This window comes from Bison bison, unplaced genomic scaffold, assembly GCF_000754665.1.
Source record: "Bison bison bison isolate TAMUID 2011002044 unplaced genomic scaffold, Bison_UMD1.0 scf7180017864041, whole genome shotgun sequence".
Taxonomy (NCBI): domain Eukaryota; kingdom Metazoa; phylum Chordata; class Mammalia; order Artiodactyla; family Bovidae; genus Bison; species Bison bison.
The window spans coordinates 3,433,512-3,448,304 of NW_011494613.1; the positions used below are offsets into that span (position 1 = coordinate 3,433,512).

The following is a 14,793-nucleotide window of genomic DNA, read 5'->3' on the forward strand; positions in this document are numbered from 1 at the left end:
GACATCCTGGAGTGTGAAGTCAAGTGGGGCTTAGAATGCATTGCTATGAACAAAGCTAATAGAGGTGATGGAAATCCAACTGAACTATTTCAAATCCTAAAAGATGATGCTGTTAAAGTGCTGCAATCAATATGTCAGAAAATTTGGAAAACGCAGCAATAGCCACAGGACTGGAAACGGTCAGTTTTCATTCCAGTCCCAAAGAAAGGCAGTGCCAAAGAAAGCCCAAATTACCGTACAATTGCAATCATTTCACATGCTAGCAAGATTATGCTCAAAATTCTTCAAGCTGGTCTTCAGAAGTATGTAAACCAAAAACTTCTAGATATACAAGCTGAGTTTCGAAAAGGCAAAGGGATCAGAGATCCAAATTGCCAACATTCGCTGGATCTAGGAAAAAGCAAAGGAATTCCAGAAAAAAACATCTGTGAACAGTAGTTCATGTGAACTCCTGGGCTGGTTGAAGCTCAAGTTGGAGTCAAGACTGCTGGGAGAAATATCAGTAACCTCATATATGCAGATGCTTGCTACTTGCTTGCTAAGTCGCTTCAGTCGTGTCCGACTCTGTGCGACCCCATAGAGGGCAGCCCACCAGGCTCCCCAGTCCCTGGGATTCTCCAGGCAAGAACACTGGAGTGGGTTGCCATTTCCTTCTCCAATATGCAGATGACTCCACCCTAATGGCAGAAAGTGAAGAGGAGCTGAAGTATCTCTTGATGAAGGTGAAAGAAGAGAGTGAAAAAGCTGGCTTAAAATTCAACATGCAAAAAACTAAGATCATGGCATCTGGTTCCATCACTAGGACTATCCTAGAAGCTGCAGAGCAGGGACAAAACACAAGAATCAGAAAAGGAACTGGCCGAAATTTGTGTTCTTTTTAAAAATACCACTAACATATCCCTTTTTCAGTTCTTCTAAATCAAGAGTTTTTAATGGAACAGTTAAAAATGGTTTACCGTATTTTCAGTTTGTCAATCCCTACATTGTCATGCACCTGCTTATTTTTGACTGTGATGCTTCTCCCATAGAAGATGCATAGAAGGTGCATCAATAGCAATTTTATTCCTTTGTATGCTTCATGTTTTTTCTCCTTGTAAGTTATGAAGTCAAAAAGAAGAGCTGGAGTTGCTGGTTTGGGGAATTAATAATTTATTCTTATCACATTGACAAAATCCCTCCTGATACAAAAAGCATAACCTTGGTTCTCACTAAGAGTGAAATTTCATTTAACATCTTTCCCACCAAGCCCCCAAACTCCCTACATTCTTTTCAAATAACTATTTTATCATTCAGTATGCTTCTGCAGAGACCCTTAACATATGCATGTGTGTATAATATTTATTCACAAACAAATAATGTCCTGTTGATTTTTGAGAGCCTGTTCTGCTAGTTACAAAAATATATTTATGAACAAAACGCATAATGTCCCAGCCCTCATGGAGCTTTATGAGGTTGTTACTGGCGTTGAGTTTTCTTGGGAATCTTACATATGGTTTAAATATCCTCTGATAGACAGTTAAAGAGCCCAATAAAATTGTCACTTGATCTTAATTCATTCTATTATCTCAATCACTTTATTATGTTAAGTTAGAGGCTTAAGCAAAATAACTCTATTATCTTCAGTAAGTACTTTCCTAATAGTATCATCCACTGCACTAGCACTGCTTTGGACAGTTGGAATCTAGCAGGCTATCTAGACATCTAACTTACTAACTTAATTAAGCCCTGGATAAAATTATACCAAAATTATCAATTTAAAATCCAAAACTTGAAGTAGAATTACCTTAGAGATCCTGTAAAGAAGGAAATATAGCTTTAATTCTTCTCCCTGTTTTAATTTTTAAGTGGGATGAAATAGAAATAAGGCCAAGCTTTATGTAATTTGGTTGTTTTATTTCCAACTTTTATGTTTATTAGTCATCTAAATTGATGCTAATTGCTATAATGATTGTTTAGTGAAACTAATTTTTCAAGGTTACATAGAAAATAGCAAATATTAGTCTGTGTTTAAAATATAGGTAACTTTTCATTGCCTTGTCTACCCTGATAGCTCAGTTGGTAAAAAATCTGCCTGCAATGCAGGAGACCCCGGTTCTATTTCTGGGTCAGGAAGATCCACTGGAGAAGGGATAGGCTACCCACTCCAGTATTCTTGGGCTTCCCTTGTGGCTCAGCTGGTAAAGAATCCGCCTGCAATGCGAGAGACCTGGGTTATAATCCCTGGGTTGGAAGATCCCCTTGAGAAGGGAAAGGCTATCCACTCCAGTATTCTGGCCTGGAAAATTCCATGGACTGTATAGTCTATGGGGTCGCAGAGTCAGATACAACTGAGCAACTTTCACTTTCACTTCACTTCACTTTTCACTTCATCTTATGTATTAGTGGCGTTGAATAAGGAATGTCATATATCTAATCTAAGCACTGTTGTATTTACATGTACTAAGTTTTTTCTATGCTCTGTTTTATCTCAAAGATAAATCCAAGTTTATTATTTAATTTCAAGGTAAAAAAACAGTTTCTTACTATTAATGTACATCTAAAAGTGGAGCTAAATGAAGTACTGAAAATTAAATGACCCAAAATTGTGGTGTCTAAGAACATCTTATTCCTACTTTCTCATTATCTTCTAATTAATACACCTCTTGTTCACAATACTTATAATCTTAGAACTATTTGCAAAAGATATAGCCTGAACTCATTATATCATGACATAGCTGAAAATTCCTTTTATGGCACATCTTTACAGAGGATTTTGTATTAAAAAAAAAAAAAAAAACTTGATATAACACCTACAGTAGACACATTAAAAACTCTTTTGAACACAACTGTTTAGAAGGTGCATTCACAAAATAAATACTCAAGAAGTATTTATGAATGAATGAATGATAGTACTTGATATAATGACATATCTGAAGAGCTAAATTAATCAATTTTTCTGTCTTTGTGCCAGTACCGTACTGTCTTGATGACTGTAGCTTTGTAGTATAGTCTGATGTCAGGCAGGTTGATTTCTCCAGTTCCATTCTTCTTTCTCAAGATTGCTTTGGCTATTCGAGGTTTTTTGTATTTCCGTACAAATTGGGAAATTATTTGTTCTAGTTCTCTGAAAAATACCATTGGTGGCTTGATAGGGATTGCATTGAATCTATAGATTGCTTTGGGTAGTATACTCATTTTCACTATACTGATTCTTCCAATCCATGAACATGGTATATTTCTCCATCTATTTGTGTCATCTTTGATTTCTTTCATCAGTGTTTTATAGTTTTCTATATATAGGTCTTTTGTTTCTTTAGGTAGATTTATTCCTAAGTATTTTATTCTTTTCATTGCAATGGTGAATGGAATTGTTTCCTTAATTTCTCTTTCTGTTTTCTCATTGTTAGTGTATAGGAATGCAAGGGATTTCTGTGTGTGAATTTTATATCCTGAAACTTTACTACATTGATTAGCTCTAGTAATTTTCCGGTAGAGTCTTTAGGGTTTTCTATGTAGAGGATCATGTCATCTGTAAACAGTGAGAGGTTTACTTCTTCTTTTCCAATCTGGATTCCTTTTATTTCCTTTTCTTCTCTGATTGCTATGGCTAAAACTTCCAAAACTATGTTGAATAGTAGTGGTGAGAGTGGGCACCCTTGTCTTGTTCCTGACTTTAGGGGAAGTGCTTTCAATTTTTCACCATTGAGGTTAACGTTTGCTGTGGGTTTATCATATATGGCTTTTATTATGTTGAGGTATGTTCCTTCTATGCCTGCTTTCTGGAGGGTTTTTATCATAAATGGATGTTGAATTTTGTCAAAGGCTTTCTCTGCATCTATTGAGATAATCATATGGTTTTTATCTTTCAATTTATTAATGTGTTCACCATGACTTTTCACCCCACTCTCCCATATACTTCTGCATTGACCTTTTCACTTAGAATTTCTTTTTCCATTCTATTTCATATGTGAATAGTCTTTCTTTTCTCCATTTTATTCTCTTTGATTGATCTTCCTTTATTTCTTACACGTACTTTTATGCACATATGTGTGTTCATATTTATACGTTGTGTCTTTACAGATTTATAAATGTGTATATATATATATTTTTTAAACGCATCTGTGTGTATTTTAATCTGTATCTTTCAGTTACATAGTGTGCCTGAGACTGAGAGAGAACTTTTTGTTTCATTGTTTACAATTTATGCCTGGGAGGGTGGGTTTTGTTGTTCAGTCATAGAGTCGTGTCCAACTCTTTGCAACCCCATGGACTGTAGCCCACCAGGCTCCTCTGTCCACAGGATTTCCCAGGCTAGAATACTGGAGTGGGTTGCCATTTCCTACTCCAGGGATCTTCCTGACCCAGGGATCAAACCCACATACATGTCTTGTGCCTCCTGTCGTTGGCAGGAGGATTCTTTATCAGTGTACCACCTTGGAAGCCCTACTACACTGCATCTTTCCACAACTTCTGCACTGAATGTTTCCCACATACGTTCTACCTGAAACTTGAATTTACCAAGGACACTTCTTTGCTTGTAGCCCATCAGACACCAGTCTTTTCCCCATACCCTGTAGACTAGAAAGAAGAGTTCTCTGGTTCCCTGTTGCTATTTTCATACCTTTTGCATCCACATGAAAACCCTCCCTTCTTTGGGATTTATATCATCCAAATTTATTATCACTATGTCTGTCTCCTCTCCAGTGATATCTACTTATGTCCATAAATGTGAGATCCTTGAGGTTCCTTTAATGTGCATTTCAAGTACCTGGTTCAGTATCTTCCTCTCCACCCAACCTCTGCATTCATGCTGCTGCTGCTAAGTCACTTCAGTCATGTCCGACTCTGTGTGACCCCATAGATGGCAGCCCACCAGGCTCCCCCTTCCCTGCTAAGAAACTTCAATATCAGTGGCCCATCAATCCCACTAGCGTTCCTTTTACATGTCCAATATCACCTCCCTTTCTTGTCCCATTAAACCTTTACTATTTCCCGCCCCCTTCCCAGCCTTTTTCTTTACCCTGTGCTCTCAGTAGAGAACTCTGCCTCTTACTCAATGGGGAAAATTGAATCTAGCAATGATGAGTTCTGTCAGTTAAATGGCTCCACCTCTACAGAGTTATCCACAGCTCTATTCCCCCCGCCTCTATACCCTCTAATCTCCAAGGAAAAGTTTTCCAGTCATATTTTTAGTGATAATGCTGCAAGTTGTGCTTACAATTCCATTCTCTGAGACCCTCCTTAAAATATATTGTCTTCCTCCCTTTTACTTTAGCTTCTTCCTGTAGTCTTCTCTTCTGTAGTCCATAAACATAATCACATGCCATCCATTTCTTTAAGGACTTCCTCAGCCATATGTTTTCCTGCAACTATAATCCTCTTTAGTTTCTACCCAAGATCTTATATTTTCTAACCAAGCCTATACTTCATCTTCACTTTTTCACATCATCCTACTTCTATCATGCTATTAAAGCTGCACAGAGAAGGTTGTCATTTCCTAATGTTCATTTGTCACTTTCATCTTATTTAAGTATTTAACCCTGTTGATGACTCTCTTCCTGAAATTCTCTTCTCTACTTTCTGTGACAGCACCTACGCTTGGTTTGTCTTTTGCTTCCCGACTGTTTTCTCAAATTCTTTTGTCAGTCCTTTTCCTTAAAGTGTTTGTTTTCATTTTGGTTCTTTCTTCTTCCCACCCCCCATCCCCCCTGCTCCTCCTTTCTTATGTCTCTCTTAGCATTTCCATCCACTCCTGTGGCTTTAGTTACCACCTAGGGCAAGACCTAGTCATGACCAACCACTGCCATCTCATTTCCCAACATCCTCCATGATCCTGAGAAACCTGCGAAACCATCCTACTGGTAGGACTTGACACACATCATGCTTTTCATACCTCAGTGCCTGTACACATATTATTTCCTTTGTCTGAAATTCCCATCCTACCCCCTCTCCATTCCCACCTTTCTTGAGGTGACTGTCTCCTTCTTATCCTTCAAAACTTAACTCAGCCATCATCAGAAAGCCTTTACAGGCCCTTCTTTTTCCCTGCCCAAGCTAGGTTCTGTGTAATACCCATGCTTACCCTTTTATTACAGCATTTACCAATAACTGATTGAAGTTACCATATAAAGATGTTTCTCCACCTTACTGCTCCTATGATCAAGCCATGTCCTAGTCTTTGAATAATCAATGCCTCGAATAGTAACTAGTTCATAGGAATTACTAAATAAATGTTTGTCGATTGAACTAAAATCCGTATCACAAGCTTTTTAGGTATGCAGTTTTGTGACCATAAGTACATCCACATTGTTGTGCTCCTAAGAAGTTATCTGGACTCCCTACCTGTAGGCCAACTTACCTCCATCTCATCTCTATATTCTTGCCAGGGGGGAATCTTTCTAAAATGTAAATGACGTTACTAGATGAGGTAAACCCTTTTATTGCTTCCCACTGTCTACATTAGTGGTTTTATCACAGTCTTTTCTTAGATCCAAGCTGCAGTGAGAAAAAAAAATCAATGAACCAAGGTTTTCTAAATTTTTTCAACTTAAAGTTGGTTAATGAATGCCAACAGTAATCAGAATAAGAAATACTGAAATATGCATGGGAGGTAAAATAAGCTTTATTTTAGATATGCTCACTGTCATATGCCTGTGAAATAAGCAAGAGGAGCTATCTTGAAGGCAGTTGGATATATGAGGGTGAAACTCAGAGGAGAGTTTTGGGATGATAATCTGTACCATAAGCATTTAAATGAAATCAGGGGAACAAATAACGTCTTTTAGGAAAACAGAAAAAGTGTTTAAAGGTGATAAAACAACATTTAAGAACTAGCATAGAAAGAACAGCCATAATAGTAAAAGAAAAAACTACATCTCTTTCTTGTCCCGCTGCCATGGTTTAAAGAGAGCAAGATCTTTGACACTAATGGCCAACCCAAAGCATTTTTAGTGGCTTTGCTGTCTTCTCTACTGGAAGGATGATTTTTATCCATCTCTCTTGAATTTCCCTGATTCTGTCTCCTTGGGAAAAAAAATAATAATTAAGAAGCCAGATATGTTGGATGAGATAATTTTGTTGCCTAAATAGTAGAAATGGAATTTTTTTCTAAAAAGAAAATTCTCCTGCTAATAAGAATTCTCTCACCTTGACAGATAAAACAAAACTTTCTCTCAAAAATGAAAACTAAAAAAAAAAAAAAAAATGAAATCTAAAAAAAAAATTTTTAATGGAATCTACAGCTTGTTTATCTATAGTGAAATTTTTGCTTCACTACAGTTCAACTGAAGATGAGGAATTTGTTCTGTTTTCAGTCCTTTCTCTCACTTTGCAAAAAAATTATCTAGTCAGTAAGAGTAGTCCAAGGCCATAAAAAATCAAAACTAAACCTTAAAAGTTACAGTATTTTTGAAGCAGTGGAACACATCATCAGAGAGATCAGGGATGTGGTAATTACGCCTTGCAGCGTACGCCAGCTTCAGAACTCAATAGCAGTGCAACTTTGGTCAGATTACCTTCTATATGCTTTGGTTTGTCATCTAATGATAATATCTACTCCATGGAGTTGTAATGAAAATTAAATATGTGCATAAAGTACTTCTCAGAATGCTGACACATAGTCAGTATTCATTAAGTATTACTTGCCTTTTAAAATGTATCAAAATATTCATTAAGAGTGAAAAATGAGAGTAAACCAACTCAGAAAATTGGTAAATAACTTATGATCATCTACTTGATGGAAAGCTATGTATTTCATTGTAGTATGTACATATTATATAGACATAAAGAAAATATAAAAGTGGTATTATTTGAAAAAGCTAGAATTTCTGTCTAAAATATAGCTATAAATGTATTTTTCAAGTTGACAAAACATTTGTGTTATAGCAAATAAACTGTCTTATTTCCTAATTATATACAGCGTTATCAGTTTACTTTCCTATAATTGTTACTAAACTAGCAGATAAAATATGCCAGTAAATGCTTACCAATTTGACTTAAGTTATAACTCGAGGAAACAGTTTAATGTACTTATTAAGACAAATAATACAGTAACCTATAATCTAAAATCTGTAGCTTTCTATTAGCCCAAACTCTAGTGGAAGTAACTGAAATAAGAACAAGGAAACCAGGCCCACATTTGTTACTGTCTTATCTTAGGACCTTGTACAAGGATTTCCTTGTCTGGGCTTCTGTTTCTTCATTTAGAAGAGAGAAATTCTAATCCTAGAATTCTAATCTGACTCTTTTCCTATTTCATGAATTTTGTGAGAAGCTATCATTGAGCAACATGTAAAGCAGTTGGAGCCTATTTTATTAAACTATGTAATTTTTTAAGGATATTATTGATTAGGACAGTAAAGAATAACCTGCAGGCAGATCCTGCAAGGTGGTTCAACAGACACACCTACCTTCCTGTCAGCACAGTCCGTGTTTGGCAGGTATAGTCCATTCCTTACAGGAAGGAATAGATGCTTCATTGTGTTTCAAAAGTCAGTAAGCTTTTACAAAACGATGTAATTGACATATTTCTCGTTTCTGAGATCAAATTTTCATAAATCATTCAACCTGGATAAACTGAGAATGTGGTTGATCTAGTAGTTGTTGAAATATAATAAAGACATTGCAAAACATGATATTTAAGTATTTCCTCCTAACTTCTTGCCTTCACAAGATGTAAGAGTTCTAAATGGAAAGATATCCTAATGTATGAAGAAACTAAAGTAAGATGAGTCCATCTGTAAAGAAAAAACCCAAAGAAGCACAGTACAGACTCATCTCAGTAATTTAGCATTCCACTGATTCAGAATTCATACTGATAATAACTGTGCAAAGTAGAGCTTACTTTTACATTATGAGGAAGTTTTTTTAATAGTAGAGCAAATGATACTGTGGGAGAGAGATATAGTTAACTAACCTGAAAGTACTATTTTCTAACTTTCGGGACTTCCTTGGTGGTCCACTGGTTGAGAATCTACCTTCCAATGCAGGGGATTCGGGTTCAATCCCTAGTCAGGGAACTAAGATCCCACGTGCCACAGAGAAACTAACCCTGCATGCCACAACTACAGAGCTTGCACGCTGCAACTACTGAGACCATACTCTCTAGAACCCACGCTTCACAGCGGGAGAAGCCCCTGCATGGCGACTGGAGAAACCTGCACACAGCAAGAAAGACCCAGTGCAGCCAAAAATATGTGTATTGTCTTAGCTTTTTACAGTCTATGCTGAGAAATTCTATTAATGGCATATCAAGGTTTCTACTGGCTTCTACAAGGTTTCTAGTTGTTAGCTGTTAATTCAGGTTATTAGCATATTTTACAATGCAATTAAAATTTCACGGTGACGTTTTTCCTCCCCTTCCTCCACAGTTAACCTTAGTAAAACTTTGTCTTAAAGAATCTATGCGATCCTAGGAATCATACTCTTCAGAGAGTATAACAGAGCACTGGTTCTTATCACTAGGGAAAGTCCAACAGAGTCATCTGTAAATACAGTGAATTTTCTAATAAATCTTCTAGTTCAAGTATTTGCATCACTAGCTTAAAGCTGTTTTAATGGATGTATAATACTTGTGTAAAATTTACATTAGAGAAATTTGTGGTAATAAATTTAAGCAAGATTTTCCTTTTTCACTATGAGATCATAACTACATTTCTCAAAGCAAAGATTTTTTTATGTCCCGAGTTGTTTCATGTCCCTACTTTCTATTAACAAAACTCTTGATATATGCAGAGTCATCCATTTAACTTGAGCTGTTTTCAATGTTGCATGCAGCTGATGAGTCCATCTAAACCAGTGTGTATGACTCTAAGAATACCCTCATTCCTTTAGTGTCTGGCTCAGTGCTGTGTTTATTTGCAAAGGACCCTCATGCATGGATCCATATAAATGAGAAAAGCTGGAGCAGACTAGACTGTGTCGCTCACCAGTCTTTGAGGAGGGAGAATTGTGTATATGAAAGCTGCTGGGTATGAGCTTCCCTTATAGAGAAGATTTCTGTGTGTGTGACATCAAGCAAGATTTTTGGTTGAGGTTTTATGCTTACTGTGAATAAAATAGTAAGAAAAAGGCAATTGATGATCTAATTCCATCATCTTTTGAGACACAAAACCCTTACTGATTCAATGAATGGATCTCTCTCCCTTAGAGCAGTCTAAGAACCCTACAGAATGACCTCTGAACTTTGGACTCCTATTTTCAGTTTAGTTGGTGAATTTTTAATCAACTGAAAAATCACATATATTTGACTCAGAAGTATATAGAGTCAGTGCTAGCCTATTTATATTACTCAGGAATAGAAACTTTTAAAATGTAGTACAGAAAATCTGGCTTTATTAGCATCAAACCATTTATATATATTTAAATTGTTTTGATGCCACTGAGACATCGTTTTTCCAACCTAGCCACCTAACACCTGGCTTTAAAAAGAAGGAATGTAATGCATAACAATTATACAGTATACCAACATATCACTTATTAAGCTCAGTAACAGGTCTAAGAATTATAGTATTTCTATATTGAAAAATGAACTTCTTGGGTGAAAAATCGGTTTGAAACTGCTCAACATTTAATATGCCATCTTGTCATGGCATAATAGTGATTCATTCATAACTTTGATGCAAGTAGGTAGATGTATTAAAACTAGTAGCTTGTGTTTTTCATGTAGCCTCTAAAACTGCCGTAATCTGAAGATTGGGTTTAAGTGTATGTTTTTGCTGTTTTTTTAACCTCAAATACTTGGCACTCTGCACCCGTGTCTCTCACTTCCAGTCATGCTTTGTTTCTTCACATGACGACCAGAAGTGCTTGATCACAGGTAAATACTGTCCTTTTTCAGTCAAAACATTCCTGACAATAATTGCACTTTCTGTGTTCTTTATTTTTTTCCCCTCCCACCCCACTGCCCTCAACTTAGGTTGGAAAGGCTGGTGGACGTCCTGAGGAAGAAGGTTGGAACAGGGACCATGAGGACAGTGATCTGAACTGAAAAAAAAAAAACGACAGTCTGGGGAAGCAATCACATCTGGTGACCAGGCTGCTTCATTCAACACTGTGTAAACACTAAAGCCTTAACTTAGCAAACAGTTGTTAGAAGTGGGACACTCCAACCACATTCCAAGCTGAGATAAAATCAAATCACAAATGTTTAACCACTTTGCTGCTGACTTGAGTTATTTATCCAAATGTATTAACTACAGACTTTTACCAATGAATAGCTGTAAAGTTGCAGCTTATTTGTAATTATTTTATATCTCACTGTATTTAATATAAATATTTTTGCTGGAAGACCATTATAGAAACATAGTAAAGTTGGTCAGGATCATATCTTCACATATGGCCCTTTCTGAGTCAAATGCAGCAAAGTAAATATTGTCTAAACCTTAATCCACTGTGTTAGGTCAAAACTTCAAATACATGCATTTTTCAATATAGAGTTTATTTCTTAACCAATGAGAGAAGCACATACATAAGAAGCATGTATAGTCTTCCTTCGATGCATACATGTAATCTTTTATAGTATTAAAGAATATTAAGTATGGATACCAAGAATCGAATGTATAATTTGCTTTAATAAGAGCTTGGCATATTAAAATGACGTTAATCAAAGCATGATTTTTTTCACTACAAATAATGCACACTGTTTTCAATAAAAAGAAAGTATTGTTAATGTGTACTTATAAATTCATGGTGTTGGTATTTTTTAATGTTGGGTCTGAATAATGATCTAAACTCTATTTGAGCCGTAGTAATTGCCAAGTCTGTCTACTCAGGTGGGATACTTTTGGCTTGAAAATGAGCATGTGTCACCATGACACAAAAAGGCAAGCGCCCATGAAACATACGAAGTATTCTTTTTTTTTAATGCCTATATTTAGACTGTCATTTGAATTTTTGTTATGGAAGATGGGAATCTAATTATAATATACAATAAAATTATAATGTAAAAATATAAAGACTCAGGGGAAAAAGTAAACCTGTGATTTGGTTCAGGAAACCTACTTTTTTAAATTTTATGGATAAAACTAAGATTCATGTATTTAGCTACAGGAAAAAATCTTTTTTTTAAGATTGACTAGATGAGAAGCAAATAGAAAATAAATATGACGAGAATAGGATGAAATAGATAAGTAGAGATGGAATTAGTGAAAATTAAGTAGGCAAGTGAAAAATTTTCTAAGTCCATATAATCTTTTATCTTTAAGACTGAGCTAAATTATTTACCATTGCCTATTTTCAGGACAAGTACAGAATCATTTATTGCATACACCATTGGAAATTATGCTTTTGAATTTTTTTTACTCTGCAGAAAAATGTAAGGTGCTTTATCACAGGGTGACAAAAGAATTGTGATGCAAACAAGCTCTATTTGTTTCTTATTAACCCCGTTGAATTAACTGACAGAATCATCCCATTGATTCAAATTTAGAATTTACTCATGTTGCCTGATTTTAATTTTGCTTAAACTATGTGAAAAATAAGGACGAATAGGGGTTCAAAATTAACTGGATTTATTCTACAGTCCTAAAGAGAATTATAGGCTCTCTAAACTGCGACTATCTTACTATAGAAATTTAGAATAGTTTCGTCATGCATGTAGTTTTCTCTAACATGTAACAGCTCCCTATGTGAAGGAACAGCCCCTTTTAAGTCATGCAGGTAAGTGAAGAAAAACAGTTCTCATCACAAAATAGTCCATTCCTGAAACCTCTTCAAATAAATTGCAAGTAACTTGAGTTTTCAATTTATTCCTGAATAACAGACAAAATTTATTGAGTTATTTTGCTTGAGGTTTTGTAAAACACAAAGTGTAGAAAAAAGGCATTTTACAATTTCCAAACATCTCTTTCTATAACTAGCCAATCAGATTAGCACAACTAATTCCTATAATCAATATACAGAACCTTTAAAGAATTTGATACCTTGACATTAAATTTACAAAATAGTTCTAGCATCTACTATTGCTCAGTGTAGGTAATCTCCCCCAGATTACCACATCCCCTTGAAAATGAATTGTCTGCACAATTACAGATGCGTCAAGTAGTACTTATTTTTGGACAGGGCAAGGGGGTGTGAAGGAATAATCTTGCCTGCTGAAGATCAGTTCTCTATATATTCAATTATAATGCAACTTCTGAAGTGTTCCACACTTCAGAAAAGAGGTTGCTTTGAGTTTACTTTAAACATCAAGTCTAATTCCTACAGTGAAATGATAATTTACTTTTCCTTGTTAAAAATAAGTAGTTCAGAGGAAAAGCAGAAAAGATCATACAAACGTGTAGCACTTGATTAACAAAGCCCTTTCTCATCTGCATTTTTATGTGATTCTATGGACAGTAATATAATACCAATATTTTTGTCTACCACGTAATAATGATAATGATGCTAGTAGTTTTAGTATTACCATTAGTAGTAGTATTAGTAATACATTTTGTAAATGAGGAAACACACTCAATGGAACTAGGAATTTGGCAAGAACTGGCTGGGGCTTACAGCTGAGGTCTTATGACTCAACTCCATGCAACCACAGGTCTCCAGAACTTTCATTTACAAAAATTAAAAATCAAAGATTCTAACTGTTGCAATTTCTTTTATTATTGTGCCATTTCTTTTATGCATATATGTATGAATTTTCTGCACATATCTTTCAATTAAGTACAGTAATGTGAGCTGCATATGTGAACAGCATCACATTATTACTGCCTCTCTATAGTGTTACAGTAGCAACCTTAGCCTTACTTTCACTAATTAGGAATATTGTGACAATTCATTGTTGATTAAAAATAACCAGAGTTCTTCTGTACTCTTTAATTTGGCTTGATGTTAGAACCTGACAATATATTTCTAGCAAATGACAGTCTAAACTTAAAGGCTCACTGTACCTCCTGGAGCATCTGTTAAAGATACAACCAGTTATAGGCAAGTTATAAACAAAGTATAAAGCAAAGTTATTAGTTAATAATATGGGAGAAACTCATTCTACTTCTATATTATGTTTAACCATTGTGTTAAAATTATTTAAAATATCTTTCTTTTTCAGTGAGAAACTTGATCCTTTGTAGATGTCCTTATTCAAATAAACGGATAAATCCTCTCATCAGATCACTTACCAATAGAATTAGTTTATTGGACAAAAATGTTAGAATATTAAAATTTTATAGTTTTAATATTGATTAACATTGCATAAAAAGCCATTTTTGTAGATAGTATATTTTTAAAGATAATTAGTGAAGTTTCTATCATTAAATACTCTTGACAAGTGAGGCATTATAATGATAAAATAGCCATGTCCTATACATTTGTCTTCTCACATATGGTTTATATGGAACCCAAATTTTTCGCAAGACAATTATTGTGTTGATAACTACTATATACAGTTATGCTATCTATCTAGTAATATCAAGAGAGATATATAGATATATAAATACACAGACACATATGCATATAAATATATTTGCCTTTCTAAAAAATTGATTTATAAGTCAATTGTTAGGCTCCAGTGACTTCAGCATTTTGTTCGTTTTATTACAAATGCACGTGGTTTCTGAGGCTTTTAAACAAATACATGAAATGGTTGAAAGATTTATATTGCTTGAGCTCAGCTAAATATGTCATCTCTAGAAAAGATGTGGTTTATTTTGGCACTGTTTTAAAAACTCAAATATTTTAAACATTTGTTAAGTTGGAGCTTGCACATTTGAACTAGCAGCATACGTTCCAGAATAGCATCTCAGGTTACCAGATTTTTTGTAATCCTTTTACTAGAATAACCTTCTTTGAAAAGGTTTTCTTTTCTTTTTTGTTATGTACTTTAAG

The 14,793-nt window shown here is 35.1% G+C and overlaps 1 protein-coding gene across 3 annotated transcripts in view; it reads left to right on the forward strand.

The window, feature by feature from the left end:
• MIPOL1 (mirror-image polydactyly 1) overlaps window positions 1–11,661 on the forward strand; it is a 333,558-nt gene extending 321,897 nt beyond the window's left edge. For all 3 annotated transcript variants that reach the window (XM_010835319.1, XM_010835320.1, XM_010835321.1), the window contains one exon: window positions 10,895–11,661. In XM_010835319.1, coding sequence (XP_010833621.1) covers window positions 10,895–10,961 — 67 coding nt within the window. In that variant the 3' untranslated portion in view covers window positions 10,962–11,661. The remainder of the gene's footprint in view (window positions 1–10,894) is intronic.
• Window positions 11,662–14,793: the final 3,132 nt, after the last annotated feature.